Below are 13,502 nucleotides of genomic sequence, written 5' to 3'. Positions count from 1 at the left end.
TGAATACAATGATACTCACTGTCTTTTTTACAATTTAGATCTTCTTTAAAGCAACAAACCTATTTGTAAATGTCACTTTCACCTAACAAGGATGAATAGCACAAGAAAAACAGTGAAACTTGCAGGTATTCCTTAAATACGCGGTAGCTAATTTAACTGTTAACTGCTTTAGTATTTAAAACAAATGCTCAGTTATCATTTTCCCACCCTTAGGTCACTATAGACTACTTCATTTTTTATTTTTTCAACGTATCTTCAGCGACGCTTAAACTACAATAAATCATCTTCTTGTTTATCCTTTGCTACACATTTACAACTGAACTGATTTGGACTCAACCAACGCATTTACGTTTACCTTGAGTCTTGCTATTAAATTACCTGAGTTCTCTGCCTTATATTCTTTTACTTGAATGTTCATGCTGGTGGATGGCCAAATTTATTTCTAGAACCTGTTTTCCATAGTAGAGTTTAGAAATGGTGAGGTATGGTGGGTAATGAACTAGAATTAAAGGTCAAGAGGACTTGTGCTTACTGTATCTAAGTTACACTCAAGAATAAACCCCCAACTCCCAGTGGTTTAAAGCAACAAAGGCTTTTTTTTTTTTCTTGTCATGTTACATGTTCCTCATGGGTTGGCCAGGACTCCGCTCTGTGTCATCACTCTCCTCACCCCACAACCCAAACTGCCTGAGCAGGCACCACCTGGCACAATGCCAGTTGCCCCAGCAGCGTGAAAAGAACATTCTTCAGGGTCAAACATTCGTAATTAAATGCTTGACCTGGAAGTGATGGGTCACTTCTGCTTACACATTGGGCAGAACCAGGCAGAGGGGTCCAGGGAAGACAACTCTGATACAGGCTCAGGAGGTAGAGAAGCAGAAAGACACCACCCTTATTGGGTTGTCGTGACAATTAAAGGCTTTACTGTTTGTAAAGCATCTGGAAGAGCACCTGGCACCTTGCTATATGCTACATAAGTATTTGCTGCTATTATTGCTGATTATTATTATTATTAAACTGAATAAATTCATCATTTTGGAGGCCATTATCAAGTCAGGCTTCTCCTTACTGAATTGCATTTGACTAAATGTTTCATGGTGGTTGTTTCCCTGTTCTCCTTTACCTACTAGTGAATGCCAATATCCCATTGAGCAAACCCTCACCTATCTTTAGAAAAGATGCAGGGCAGCCCCCAGGATATCCCTCCAGCCTCACCTGTCTCAAGATGAGTCTCTGTAGTCCAGCTGGATCCAGAAAGGCAAACCCAGGGGAGCATGCCAAAGGGAAATGAACCCTAGTAGCTTTTAGGTGTTGCATGCTGTGAAGACCCCAGTTCTAAATGTGCTTCCTACAAAAATATTTATGTTTCAAGCTGTAGCATGCAAACAGCAATCTGCATTTATTGGTTGCAGATGCCAATTTCCTCCAGCTCCAGTTCTCTTCTGTGTTATATAAACAAATCTCAACCATCTGGACCACAACAAGCCACTCTGAAGTATGTGCTCACTCCTTGCAAAAAGCATCAAATCAAAATATAATCTCACAGAATTCTGCCTAACAGAAAATTGGAGTGAACAATTTTCACAAAGCAGTTTTTAAAATGTTCTTTAGGTGTCAGAATAGGATAAACAGGATAGCAAAAAGGAACTTATCAGAATATTTATTACTTTGATAAACAGAAACAAGCATAATAAGATCATATCCTGTGGTGTTACCTATATTAATAGTCCCATTTAGTGGCTTCCAAATTAGTTCAAAAAGGAGAAGAGCTCAGAAAAATCATCTCAGACAGGTGGGAAGACAGAGAAGAGATTGGTGCAAGACTCATTCATGATAGTCAGAAAGCAAAAGCTTAAATTCCTACCCAGCTAAGGAAGTTAAAAATGTATGCTTTATAATAACTGCAAGAAACAATCTAAACTATAGTCCATCAATATCAAGAAACAATGAACCAGAAGTAGACTGTGCCAAGAAAGAAAGGACTCTGCCCTAACAAGTTCTATATGTTGCCAGCTACCCACCTGGACCTCTGCAATGAATACTAAGCATCATTTCCAATGCCTTATCCCCCTGGTATAACTTCAGGCTGCTAAGTGCATCTTCCCAAGGCCAAATATTTTAGAACATCACCATGGCCATCTTTGTCCACGGGCAAATGCAGGAGTGCTAGAAATGCTTCTTGTTCCTTTTCCCTCCACCTAAAAATATCTCTTCACCAACTTAGCATGGTGCCTAAAATGTCCACCCTTTGGGAAAGATAATGATCATCAGACTTTGTGAGTTAGATTCATGAACTTTGAACATTGTGGAAAGAATTTCCTGAGAGATTGGCATACAAAACAAATGAGTTTTGTTAAGATACTGAAAAACAATGGAGGAAAAAGGAAGATTATAAAGGTCTAGAACTTAGAGAAAGATGTTGCAGGGAAAATGAGGGGTCCCAAGCTCCCCAAATACATTTTTCCAGTGTCCCATGATCATGCCTCCTTGCTATTGTCAACTCATTTGGTATCTGATCATCTTGCTTTGTCATCCTTAACCATATATATATATAGTTAGTACATAGAGTTGAATCAAAACTGAATCTAGATCAGATTATTTGATATCCCATAGACTTTCCTCAAACGGGAGCCATAAAATCACTCAGGGTAGAAGACTTTCTATCTCATTTAATAAGTCTAATTATGTAGACATTGGCCAATTATAAAATTCACCTCCTTGGCTATAAAAATGTGGTCTAAATAATTTGAAACTGGCTCCGTTGAACTACATCTTGTTGATTTCAACTCAATATTTTATCGAGGTCATTTTAAAACCAAATACTTTGGTCAAGCTGCAATGTACCAACTTTGTATACAAATTAAATGAGAGTATTCTGTAATCCATGATTCAATCACAGATCAGAGTATCAGAATAGATGCGGGAACTCTCCCCAAGCTTCTGTCTTCCTATATAACCAATCCTGGTTCAGTAGATCAGTCATGCTTGAGCAGCACTCCAGAATGGGATAAGCTCTCCCTAGGTCTTACTGTTTCAATCTACCAGGAAGTATTTAATCAGGAAAGAATCAAAATCCTCTTTTGGCCTCTAAGGAAAATCCTTCTAATTGTTGATTAATTTAGATAAACAGATGATAGAATGAGAAAACACAGAATCTTATTTCATAGTTAATGTCAGGCAGATTTCAGGGGGGAAATTACTGACTCTGAATAAATTATAATCTGTGTTATAAACTGGTTATAATCCAAGAGCAAAATTCTCAGTTTCTTTCAAAGAGATCATGTGCCATTTTCTTACTCCAAATAGTCAAGGGATCACAACACCGGAGGTTCTAATCACATCTAAGGCCTTGGACTTCAAGCTATTTTTAGCCTATCATTTTAATGTTCAACTCCAAAGTAATATCAATATAAAATTATCTTTATAATTCCTAATCCTCCAGGCTATCAGAATTGCTTACAAAACCAATAAAATGCAGGTTAAAAAAAAAAAAAAAAGACTTCCAGTAATCGTTTTCAGGCAAAGGAGTTTGGAACGTTCAGCAATTGGCAAAATCAGCCCAAGTTTGTGAAATGGCAATCATAAATCCTACTCTTACATCTCACACAGAGGCATATACTTTAGGTTAGGAAAAAAGGCCCTTCCCCCCAAAAGATGTTGCCCATGTTTTATAATATACTATAATAGTGGGTGTTTGCAATTAGAAATCCACCTCCACAGGGAAGGTTTGATCTATTCAGAGACCCCACTAAAAAGGTCAGAGAAATCTAAAATAATGCATTTAAAAAGATCTCCCAGCAGAATATTTAACTCTGATTTCCAAGAATACCTACATTGAATCAAGTTTGTTTCTTAAAATGAGAAACTTCATTTTCTGGAAAATACTTGTACACAGACAACCTCATTGCCCAATCATTTCAAATCAACAACTTTTCCTCAAATTCTTACCACACACTTAACAATTCCACCCTGTGTGGTGTCACTGAGCAAAGCAAGACTCAGATGACCGGCCAACTTACCTTTCTAATAACACCTGTGGGACTCAGCTCACAGCTATGTTTGGAACATTCACCAAACTGCAGGAGGGGTAGGGGTACAAGAGAGCTTGCGCCATTTTGAGAAAGGCAAATCATGGTTTTGGCAGAATAGGAAAAAATAAAACTTTTTTAAACAAGATCTGCTTCCTAGCCCAAGGCGTATCTCCTGCAATCGCTATTCCTAATACCACTTGCTCTGTTAGATAGGCCAGTGAGTCTCTGAGGATGAGATCTATCTAATTCAACATCCACAACCTTGTCACAGTTAGTTGATAACAGAATAGGTTTTTCTCCTCCTGCTATGCATGCCAAGAATAGAGCCAACCACACATTTTCCAAAACTTCAAAACATCAATCACAAATAAGCCGTGGAAATATTTTGGGATAATGCCACATCTCCCCATGATTTTGGAGCAAAAAAGGCTCATTACCTTGCTCTCTTCTCCTTCAAACACTGACTGGTGAACGTTGCACGCAAACAATGAGTTGGGGAGGTCGTTGAAGTCAGTGATTGCTTGAAAGGCTTCCTCTGCAAAACACTGAGTTACAGCCCAGTCTCTGTCTATGCAGCAGAGCAAGAAAAGTCCTCCATCCTCTGGGATGTGCCCCTGCTGCCCCAGGCTCCTCATTCCAATGAAGTAAGATTCTCCCCTCATTCCTGAGGACACAAAGACGGACATGTGTTAGAGTAGACATTGATTCCTTCACACTTGGTTCTAAGGCCACAGTTCTGGAGTGTGTGGGGCAGCGCAGGGGAGTGTGATTAGAAGCAGAGACTATGAGAAGGGGGAAGACCCAGAAGTTCACATTACCCCCTTGATCTCTGAGTCACTATTTCCCAACCAGCTCTGCCTCCAGGCAACAATCCAGTCAGCTCTACGGTCAAAAAACCCCACTTAACCAAGATATGAATTGGAGGCTGGGGGCTCTAGCTCAGCTGCCCAGCATTTGCTAGATATGGGACCCGGGAAAGTTATATGAGCCTTTGCTTCCTTATGAAAATCAAACAGACTCAGGAAAGGCTTTGACGAGTTAGAGAATGAATTATATACCACTCCCACCACCACTACTACTAATGCCTGTCCTTTATCGAGTTCCAGGGACTGTTCCAAATGATCAACATGCATCAACTAACCTATTAAATTTTCACAATAGTCTGTGAGATTGGTACCAATGTTATCCCCATTTTACAGACGGAAAAACTGAAGAACAAAGCAAGGAAGTAACTTTTACTATGTCAATGATAAAATGGCAGGACCAGAATTCAAATCCAGAGAGTTTGGCACCAGAGCTCACTTCCCTGGACCACAGAAATGAAACAGGACAAAATCAGTACAAGTCTGTATTTCAGGAAGTACAATCTACTTCATCACCACCCGAATCCTCATTGTGGTAACTCTAATAGTTAATGGTTTATCCATAATGAAGACACACACACACACACACACCCCTGCCTTCTGCCTGGCATGATTACTCTAAGTAATTTGTGAATCCTGGATTTTGAAAATAAGTACTATCTTGGCTAATCCACAGTATATAGATACAGATTCCCTTTCCTCATTGCCCCCATCACAGAACTTTCTAGTATTCATCTTACCTAGCTGTATTCATTCTATTATTTCTTCACTCCAACATTTCAAAATTCTACCCAGCTGCAGCCAGTTGGAGAGTTTTATCATTTTTTGATACTGACACATTGCAATAGATTTTATCAGTCTCCCCACATACTTTGAGGACAGTATCTACATTTTTCTTTTGTATCTATTTTCATGCCTGTCATGCTCAGTAATTAGAAGCCCTGAAGGTGAGATAATTTGTCCATGGGTACACAAGTGAGACCAACAGACACCTCTAATGTGGCCGCTGGGTCATCTTCAGTAAGTTCCATTTCCCCAGTCCCAGCATTGCCGAGTACAGGACAGATGGGTGGGTGCCACAGAATATCTCTCTGCCCTCATGACATTTGTTAGACCCAAATTCTGATCCCCAGACAAGTAGGGGTTCCCGTGTATATCTCTCTTGAACTCTGAATATATCATTCAGGTGATGAGGTTATGTTTTTCTGTTTCTATTTTTCCTAGAAACAAAGCCCAAGTGGGAACCTGGTAAGCATCACTTGATGGTAATATAAATAATGCATTTCATATAAAATCTTGGGTCTGGTTGGGACAGGAGCCAAAAATTTAAAAATCTGAGGTAATAACTCTAAAAGCAGATCATTGTAATTGTGGTAAATAAAAATGTTATTCCACATAAAATATAATAGAACCATTCCTGTATTTTAAAGTTCTTAAAATTCCAATTAATACATTTGCTATATTTAAATCAACAAAGTATTTATTTGATTTGATTTTTAAATTTTTTTAAAGATTTTATTTATTTATTTGACAGAGAGAGAGAGAGAGCACAAGCAGGGGGAGCTGCAGGCAGAGGGAGAAGCAGCCTCCCCGCAGAGCAGGGAGCCCAATCCAGGGCTCGATCCCAGGACCCTGGGATCATGACCTGAGCCGATAGCAGACGCTTAACCAACTAAGCCACCCAGGTGTCCCAAAGTATTTATTTTAAATAAAAATATAGTACAGCTTTCAAACTTTGTTTTATTCTGTAATTAATCCAAAATATATGAATATTTGTAATTACAAATATTTGAATGCAATACTTGTATTTGTTTTCCTTCATATTCATATTTATACTGTTGTTTCAAATATTTACTGTAATATGCATAATAACCATCATTTATTATTAGAGTACTAATTACTTTAATAGTAAGAATAATTACTATGAGCATTAAAATAGTATAATTTTCATCAATGGATTATAGGAAACCTCTTTTTTTTTTTTAAGATTTTATTTATTTATTTGAGAGAGAAAGAATGAGACAGAGAGCATGAGAGTGGGGAGGGTCAGGGGGAGAAGCAGACTCCCCGCAGAACAGGGAGCCTGATGCGCGACTCGATCCCAGAACTCCAGGATCATGACCTGAGCCTGAGCCGAAGGCAGTCGCTTAACCAACTGAGCCAACCAGGAGCCCCTATAGGAAACCTCTTAATAATGAAGTCAGAATCATCCAGTAGCATGAAGTATAGCTATTATGTGTCAATACTGATTTTATTTTTAACCCTGTCCCTCTTATTTAAAAATTTTAAATTAATCAAAACTGATCCCAAAATGTTCCTAAATGTTTTCCGAGAATGTTTCAATTACTCTTTTTCCGAAGGAAATAAAAATCCATTGCTGAACTAATTAATTAAATAGATGGAATATTAAGCCTTACTCGGGGCTCATTTTAATCTACTCAAATAGCCTTAACTTCTGTTCTAAGCTGTAACAATACGATTATCTTCAAGAGACTTTATTTTAAGCTCATTACTTGCAGTAAAGATTTAAAAGGTGGATGCATTTTTGGCAAACAACCTATTCTACTTATATGGAGAAATATTTTAGAAGTCAGAGCTTTGTACAAAGGAACCCTGATTTCTCTTTCCAGTCCCATTACTGAGTCAGCTCGTAATCTGAAGAAGTCAATCGATCATTCGATGACTCAGTTTATCTTTATAAAAGGAGAACAAAAACATCTCTCTGCCTCCCTTCCTCTGCAGAGGAGGAAGAGGTGGGGCAATGAAAGAGAAATGGAAGAACTGATCAACATCAGCATTAACCAGTACATAAAAGGATAAGTAATATAAAATGCTGTAAAAACACGACATTATGATAATCTCAGAGCAAGATTATTATGCTTTGGTATTACCACTAACCTTTAGCAAACGCAAGCAAAGAGAAAGAAAAGGAAGCTCTGAAGACCAAAAGAACTCCTAAAAAGAAATGTAAAGGTCCTATAGAGCCCCAAAGAACTAGTTTATCTTTTTAAATTCATTTCAAAACTCTGAACTGTTGTAAAACAACTTTGAAGCAACCGTTGCCTTTACATGTATGATTCTTACTTCTAAGTCTGAGGTTGGTCATCCGAAAGAGAAGAGCTGCCTTCAGCTCAAGAGGCACCTCTTCTGGGAAGGTTTCCCAACCTCCCCCTTGGCCCGTGAACATGGCCTCCTTCCTCTGCCCGCCCTGAGCACCCTGCACAGCCTTCTCCCATGGATCATCCTGCACTGTGCTTACTGCTTTACTAGTCTAGGTGTCTCTTGAGAAGAGAGACTGACCTGTCTTCATGGGTGTATCTTCAGCCTGGTTCATATAGAAAGGCCTCAAAATGATGTTTGACGGAATTAATGAATTATGTAAAAAGGAGTCATGTTCAAAAAATAACAGACAAGCAAATGAGTTATAGTAGTCAACTTAAAATATATACATGAATGATACTTACTTCAAATGTATCCACTAATACCGAAAACAACCTACTCACTTCGATGTTAAGGTTAGATTTATAAAATGGAATTTTATAAATGGAAGATAGCAAGAACCACTCAAAGGATTCCTCTAGCTAAAATGAAAAATCTGCAGTGTGTAATTAAAATAACATTTATGTTTTTTAATTATACAAGTTCACTGAAGAAAAGAACTGAAAAATTCAGAAAGGTATTTTAAAAAGAAAATAAAAGCAAACCATAATCCTACTATCTGGAGAAAATTGTACTAATGTTTTGGTATATTTAGTTCTAGTGCTTTTTCACACATATAATTTCTGAAAAAAATTGGGATCCTGCTGTTTCGTATCCCAATTCTTTCTCGAAACATTGATAAAATCAAGAGCAGTTCCCTGTACCATTATACATTCTTTGAAAACACTAATTTTAATAGACACATAGTATCCCAGTATATGGATCTGTCATAATTTATTTAACCATTCTTCTGTTATTTGATATTTAGAAAGCATAAATTTCCATCATCATGTGCATCTGGTAAAGGAAAACCATTATTCACTATTAAAATATAAAGGGTCCCCTGGAAGAACCTCAAAACTTCTTCACATGCAGAGAAGACACATCTTTATGAGATGCTGGAAGGGGCCCCACAGGGACACTTAGGCTCCACTCCTTCTCAATGTTGCGTGCCTTCTGGACTGTGGTCTTCACATCAGCAAAATGGAGAAAGAACATGACTTTGTCTATCTTATGGTCAAGTATGACCGTCAAATGAGATGAAGCACATGAATGTCTTTTGAAGCCTCCAAAATAATATGTGAATTAAAGCTATTTATTACTCCTTCTCGGCTCATCCAGAGCAAGGCAATAGCAGAGGAACCTGGCCCTATGGAGGTGGTTGCCATCCCTACTGTTAAGTGTGTGAACACGTGAATGTCCATGAGGGTTAAGCCCATATCATTAAAATGAGAAACGAATAGAGCTGCTGCTCCAATATTTGGCAGGAGTGTGGCTGGTGACTGCAGTAGGAGGGAATGATGACTGTAACACAAAAGGGAGCAATTAAAATAGAAAACAAACAATCCTGTCCCTCCCAAACACCACTAACAACACATAATGGTTATAACCCTACAAAGTTAGTAGCAATGAGAATATAAATGCTTGAATTTGACTCATTTTAATGAAGGAGGAAGCTTGAAGACAGGAAGATTTTTCAACTATTTCACTATTTTGCTATAATGTGAAAATGATTTTATCCAAGATCCTCAGATAACCTTATAGCACTTATTAATTAAACATTAAGACTTGAAGATGGTACAGCTCCTACTATGAAGACTAGTCACCTGAAACTTAAAGATGCCTATAGTATCAAAGAATTAGCAAATGAATAAATGTTTATTGCACAGATAAGGGAATAAATTCTCCCTCAATAAACAAGAATAATGAATTGCTGGGTTTCTACACAAGGATTTAAGCTTTCCAAAACCCCTACTTTTCATTCCCTGCAAACATTTATTTGGTACACTTAAACCCAGGAGAAGGGACTTCATAGAGGCATCTGATTCTGTTGGATATCATTATTGTCACAGTGTTATCAATATGCATGAGATTCAGATTTCTGAATTCAGAATTCTAAAAAAATTCCACCTTTCGGGGAATAGGGTATATCTCATGCAAATGGGAAGCCATGCATTTGCTCATAGGGTTTCTGATCTAGAAAGTCTTGGGGTGCTGGGCTCCCTGCTCAGCGGGGAGCCTGCTTCTCCCTCTCCCTCTGCCCCTCCCCTTACTTGCGCTCTCTCTCTCTCTCTAAAAAATAAATAAAATCTTTAAAAAAAAAAGAAAGTCTTATATAAGTCTGGATATAAAAGGAGGGGTAATTACAAATAATCCCATGAGAACAGCAGAGAGCCATGGCAAACAAAACAAAACAAAAAAATATAAAAACAAAAACCAGATTGTAAACCTCCATGGAGATACTCATATTTATACTAGCTTCACTACCAAGTAAAATCATCCCATTAATAGTGTGAGGTGTGTCCTATAAAAAGGCTAACACCACCTTGGAAGGCCTAGGGTGGTAGTAATCTCATCTTGAGTCCCCTCAACATGGAGAGAACATCACGGTCAATTCTGAGTACCACTCACTACAGAAAAACTAGAAGTCTTTCTAAGGACATTATTTAGGCTTATCCAGGGGCCAAAAGTCATGTCATCTGAAAAACAGGGGCATGGGAAGACATAGCCTAGGAAAGCAGAGGAAGGGAGTCTTGAGTGAAGTCATAGTTGCCTTCAACTTCTGAAAGAGGAAATAGAATTTTTGTATATGGTGCTAAGAAAGAAGTCAAACCAAGGAGAAAGAATACAGTTTAATGAAAGGTGCCATGGATCTTTCAACAATTCAGGTTGAAACAGAAATGTCCTGCCTCATGTCTTAGTGAGCAACTTATATCGGTGACAGCCACTGAGTAAGCTCCACAGAGCAGGTGACAAACATCCAGCGGAATGGTCCCAAAGAGAATCCAAGGACTAGGGGGCTGGCTGGCTGGCATTTCTGTTATGGTCTCTTCTCACCCGGAGAGTTTTATCTTTCCATGTTTAGAAAAAAATACACAAAAGAGGTTACTATTTCTCTCTGGGTTTAACGATGCTCAAGAAAGGGAGATTTATAACCTTTAAACAAAAGCTTTCTCCAGTGTTGAAATCTTTAATTTGATACTCATATCTGCCTATAGTTTTCATTTTCCAGGTTACTCAAACCAGAAAGTAAGAATTTTTTAAACAGTAAATAATGATCCACAAAGGGGGGGAAATGAGCTAGACTTAAAAAAAAGCAACTTACACTGGGTTTCTTTTTCCTTAGACAAAAGAATGTTAAAGATTTAACTTGTCTGCTTTTTAAATGAAGAACAGGAATGTAAGACTTTTTGCAATAAGAGCAATAAACAGGAAAAAAAAATACCTCAATTCCATGCTATGGCCATCTAAGCAGGATAAATAAGGAAAGAGGATAGATGGAAATGATTAATGAATAATTCATTTTGACTTTAAGTTCAATTTTGACTGAAATACAAGTCAAGGGATTATGGGAGGTTTGTTGGTTTGGAGGAACTTAAATATGACAATGCCAAATTGACTAGTAAGGATAACAACTAAGAATGCAATGTTGCATTAATAGAGAAGAAATGTCTACAGCTATTTTTTTTTTTTAAGTTGAATATAAGGTTAAATGAATCCAGTTCAAACTTTCAAAGAATAGAAAACTCTTAAGTTTTACAGTGTTTAAAATCCCTTTGGCTCTAAAATTGATCCTTTAGTGATAGCTGGGACAAAGAAGAAAACTTTTATATGAACAACAATAATCATTTTAAATTAAATCATATCCTCAGCTATCATTTTTGGTCTGGCCTAATGGGTAGGTCTTTTTGATGCCCTTTTGGTATTTTAATATCTAGACCTTCTTAGGGATACACCAGGCCTTTTGATCATTTTTGTCCATCTTAAAGGGAGACTGAAGTATAATATTAGTAACAACAAACCATCCGAGCCATCCTGACATACAAAGGAGAGACATGATATTCTTAGGCTCTGCTCCGTAGAAACCCATTAGAGCTCTTTCTGAAATATAATGGGACCTATTTAATTCGGTGGCAGAATTTTCACACCTGCTGAGTTGCGTGAACTTCATGCTATTCTTGATACCATTTGGGATCAGTCCTGAAAGAATCAGGAACATACAGTTTTCCACTCATGGTTTTCAAAGGAAATTATCCATATTCCTCAGTCATGGCTCCTTTTAGGACACCTTCTGGCACCACTGTTCTACCTTAAGGTCCCACAGGGAAATAATTCAATTAATTCAGTTTCCCAAGGAAGCAGCTTCTCAGGAATTTTGATGAAATTGGGGAGGAGGAGGAGTCATTTCCATCATCTCCTTTTGTACTGGAATCTATAGAAGTGATGGGTCTACAAACCCATCATCGACCAGAATAATGTGCATGCAGGGTTTTAATGCCCACAGTCTCCCAGGAGGATGGGCAAATCCTGAACATTCTTCCAATGGGCAAAATAAAAAGGGAAAGAAGAATCTCAAATTTACTCAGGGTCAGATGGAACAAGCAGATAGGGCATTTGTATTCTACTCCCACAATACTAACTGACATCATCAAGAAAACACGTTTCAAATAGACTTGTTGCAAGAGAAGAGGCAAGTAGAGAAAACACCATCTTTTATGAAACGTGGGACGACTGAGGAGGTTGTTCTTCACGACAGGAAAATCTATTTCTACAAAGAATGACCCGCAATGAACCCCAAATTTATTAAATAAAATAAGCAATAATTAGAACATACCATCCAAAAGAGAAGAGCTTTGGTCATTGTATTAGTCAAGGTCCCGGTAGGAAACAGATGGCATACTCAAACTGGATCATTTGAAAAGAGTTTAATAATGCAGCTGTTTGCAGAAGTGTGGGCAGGGGATAAGGAAACCACAAAAGATATTTCAAAACCCTGGGCTAGCACTATCCCTAGACCTCAAGAGGTGGGAAGAGGGGAGGGGGTTTTTCAGAATGGGGACACACCAGGGGCTTCAAGCAGAAGACCCCTGACAGACCTTTGGTTGAGGGGTATAGCAATCCACGGTGGCACCACAAAGAGGGAACTAGAGGAATAAATATCCCCATCTTGCGCTCTTTCTGTGACCTGCTGGCACCTTCCATTGGCCAGACCCAATCGCAAGCCAGAGGGCAAGGGAACTCTAATGTGGAGCCTACGGCTCAGCCACTGGGAGCACAGTACACAACAGGAAGAGATGGAGAGAGAGGTTCCTGGATTCAAGTGAAGAGATCAAGCACAGTCTTTATAACTGGATAGTAATCTAAACATTTCAGAGAACTTGATTTAAGTATTTAAACCTGAGCCATTTGTAAATGGCAGCTCAAATCAGCCTGTATAACATCGCCACAGATTCACCATTTCTTACTGCGTGTTTTTTTAAGAACAGGAAGAATGAAAGGGGAATGAGCAACCATGAGTGTGCACCATTGTGGACTCTGTATTCTTGAGCCCAGGGTGGAGGCACAAGACCATCCTTTCATTATTGCTATCAGAAGCAGTTTAAAGAAAGCCCCAAGCCTCTGGATGAGA

At 38.4% G+C, this 13,502-nt stretch overlaps 1 protein-coding gene and 1 pseudogene across 2 annotated transcripts in view; both read right to left on the bottom strand.

The window, feature by feature from the left end:
- Window positions 1-418, bottom strand: part of LOC110582175 — a 48,230-nt pseudogene extending 47,812 nt beyond the window's left edge. Inside the window, exon 1 of the transcript XR_002480426.1 lies at window positions 356-418. The product of XR_002480426.1 is annotated as a heat shock cognate 71 kDa protein-like (transcript). The remainder of the gene's footprint in view (window positions 1-355) is intronic.
- The window catches only part of RCAN2 (regulator of calcineurin 2), a 268,091-nt gene that overhangs the window by 221,845 nt on the left and 32,744 nt on the right, over window positions 1-13,502 (bottom strand). Inside the window, exon 2 of the mRNA XM_021692084.1 lies at window positions 4,469-4,695. Coding sequence (XP_021547759.1) covers window positions 4,469-4,693 — 225 coding nt within the window. The 5' untranslated portion in view covers window positions 4,694-4,695. The remainder of the gene's footprint in view (window positions 1-4,468; window positions 4,696-13,502) is intronic.

Source organism: Neomonachus schauinslandi, chromosome 8, assembly GCF_002201575.2.
Source record: "Neomonachus schauinslandi chromosome 8, ASM220157v2, whole genome shotgun sequence".
Taxonomy (NCBI): domain Eukaryota; kingdom Metazoa; phylum Chordata; class Mammalia; order Carnivora; family Phocidae; genus Neomonachus; species Neomonachus schauinslandi.
Note: the sequence above shows the minus strand (reverse complement) of the source record. Positions and strands in the feature narration are given on the sequence as shown.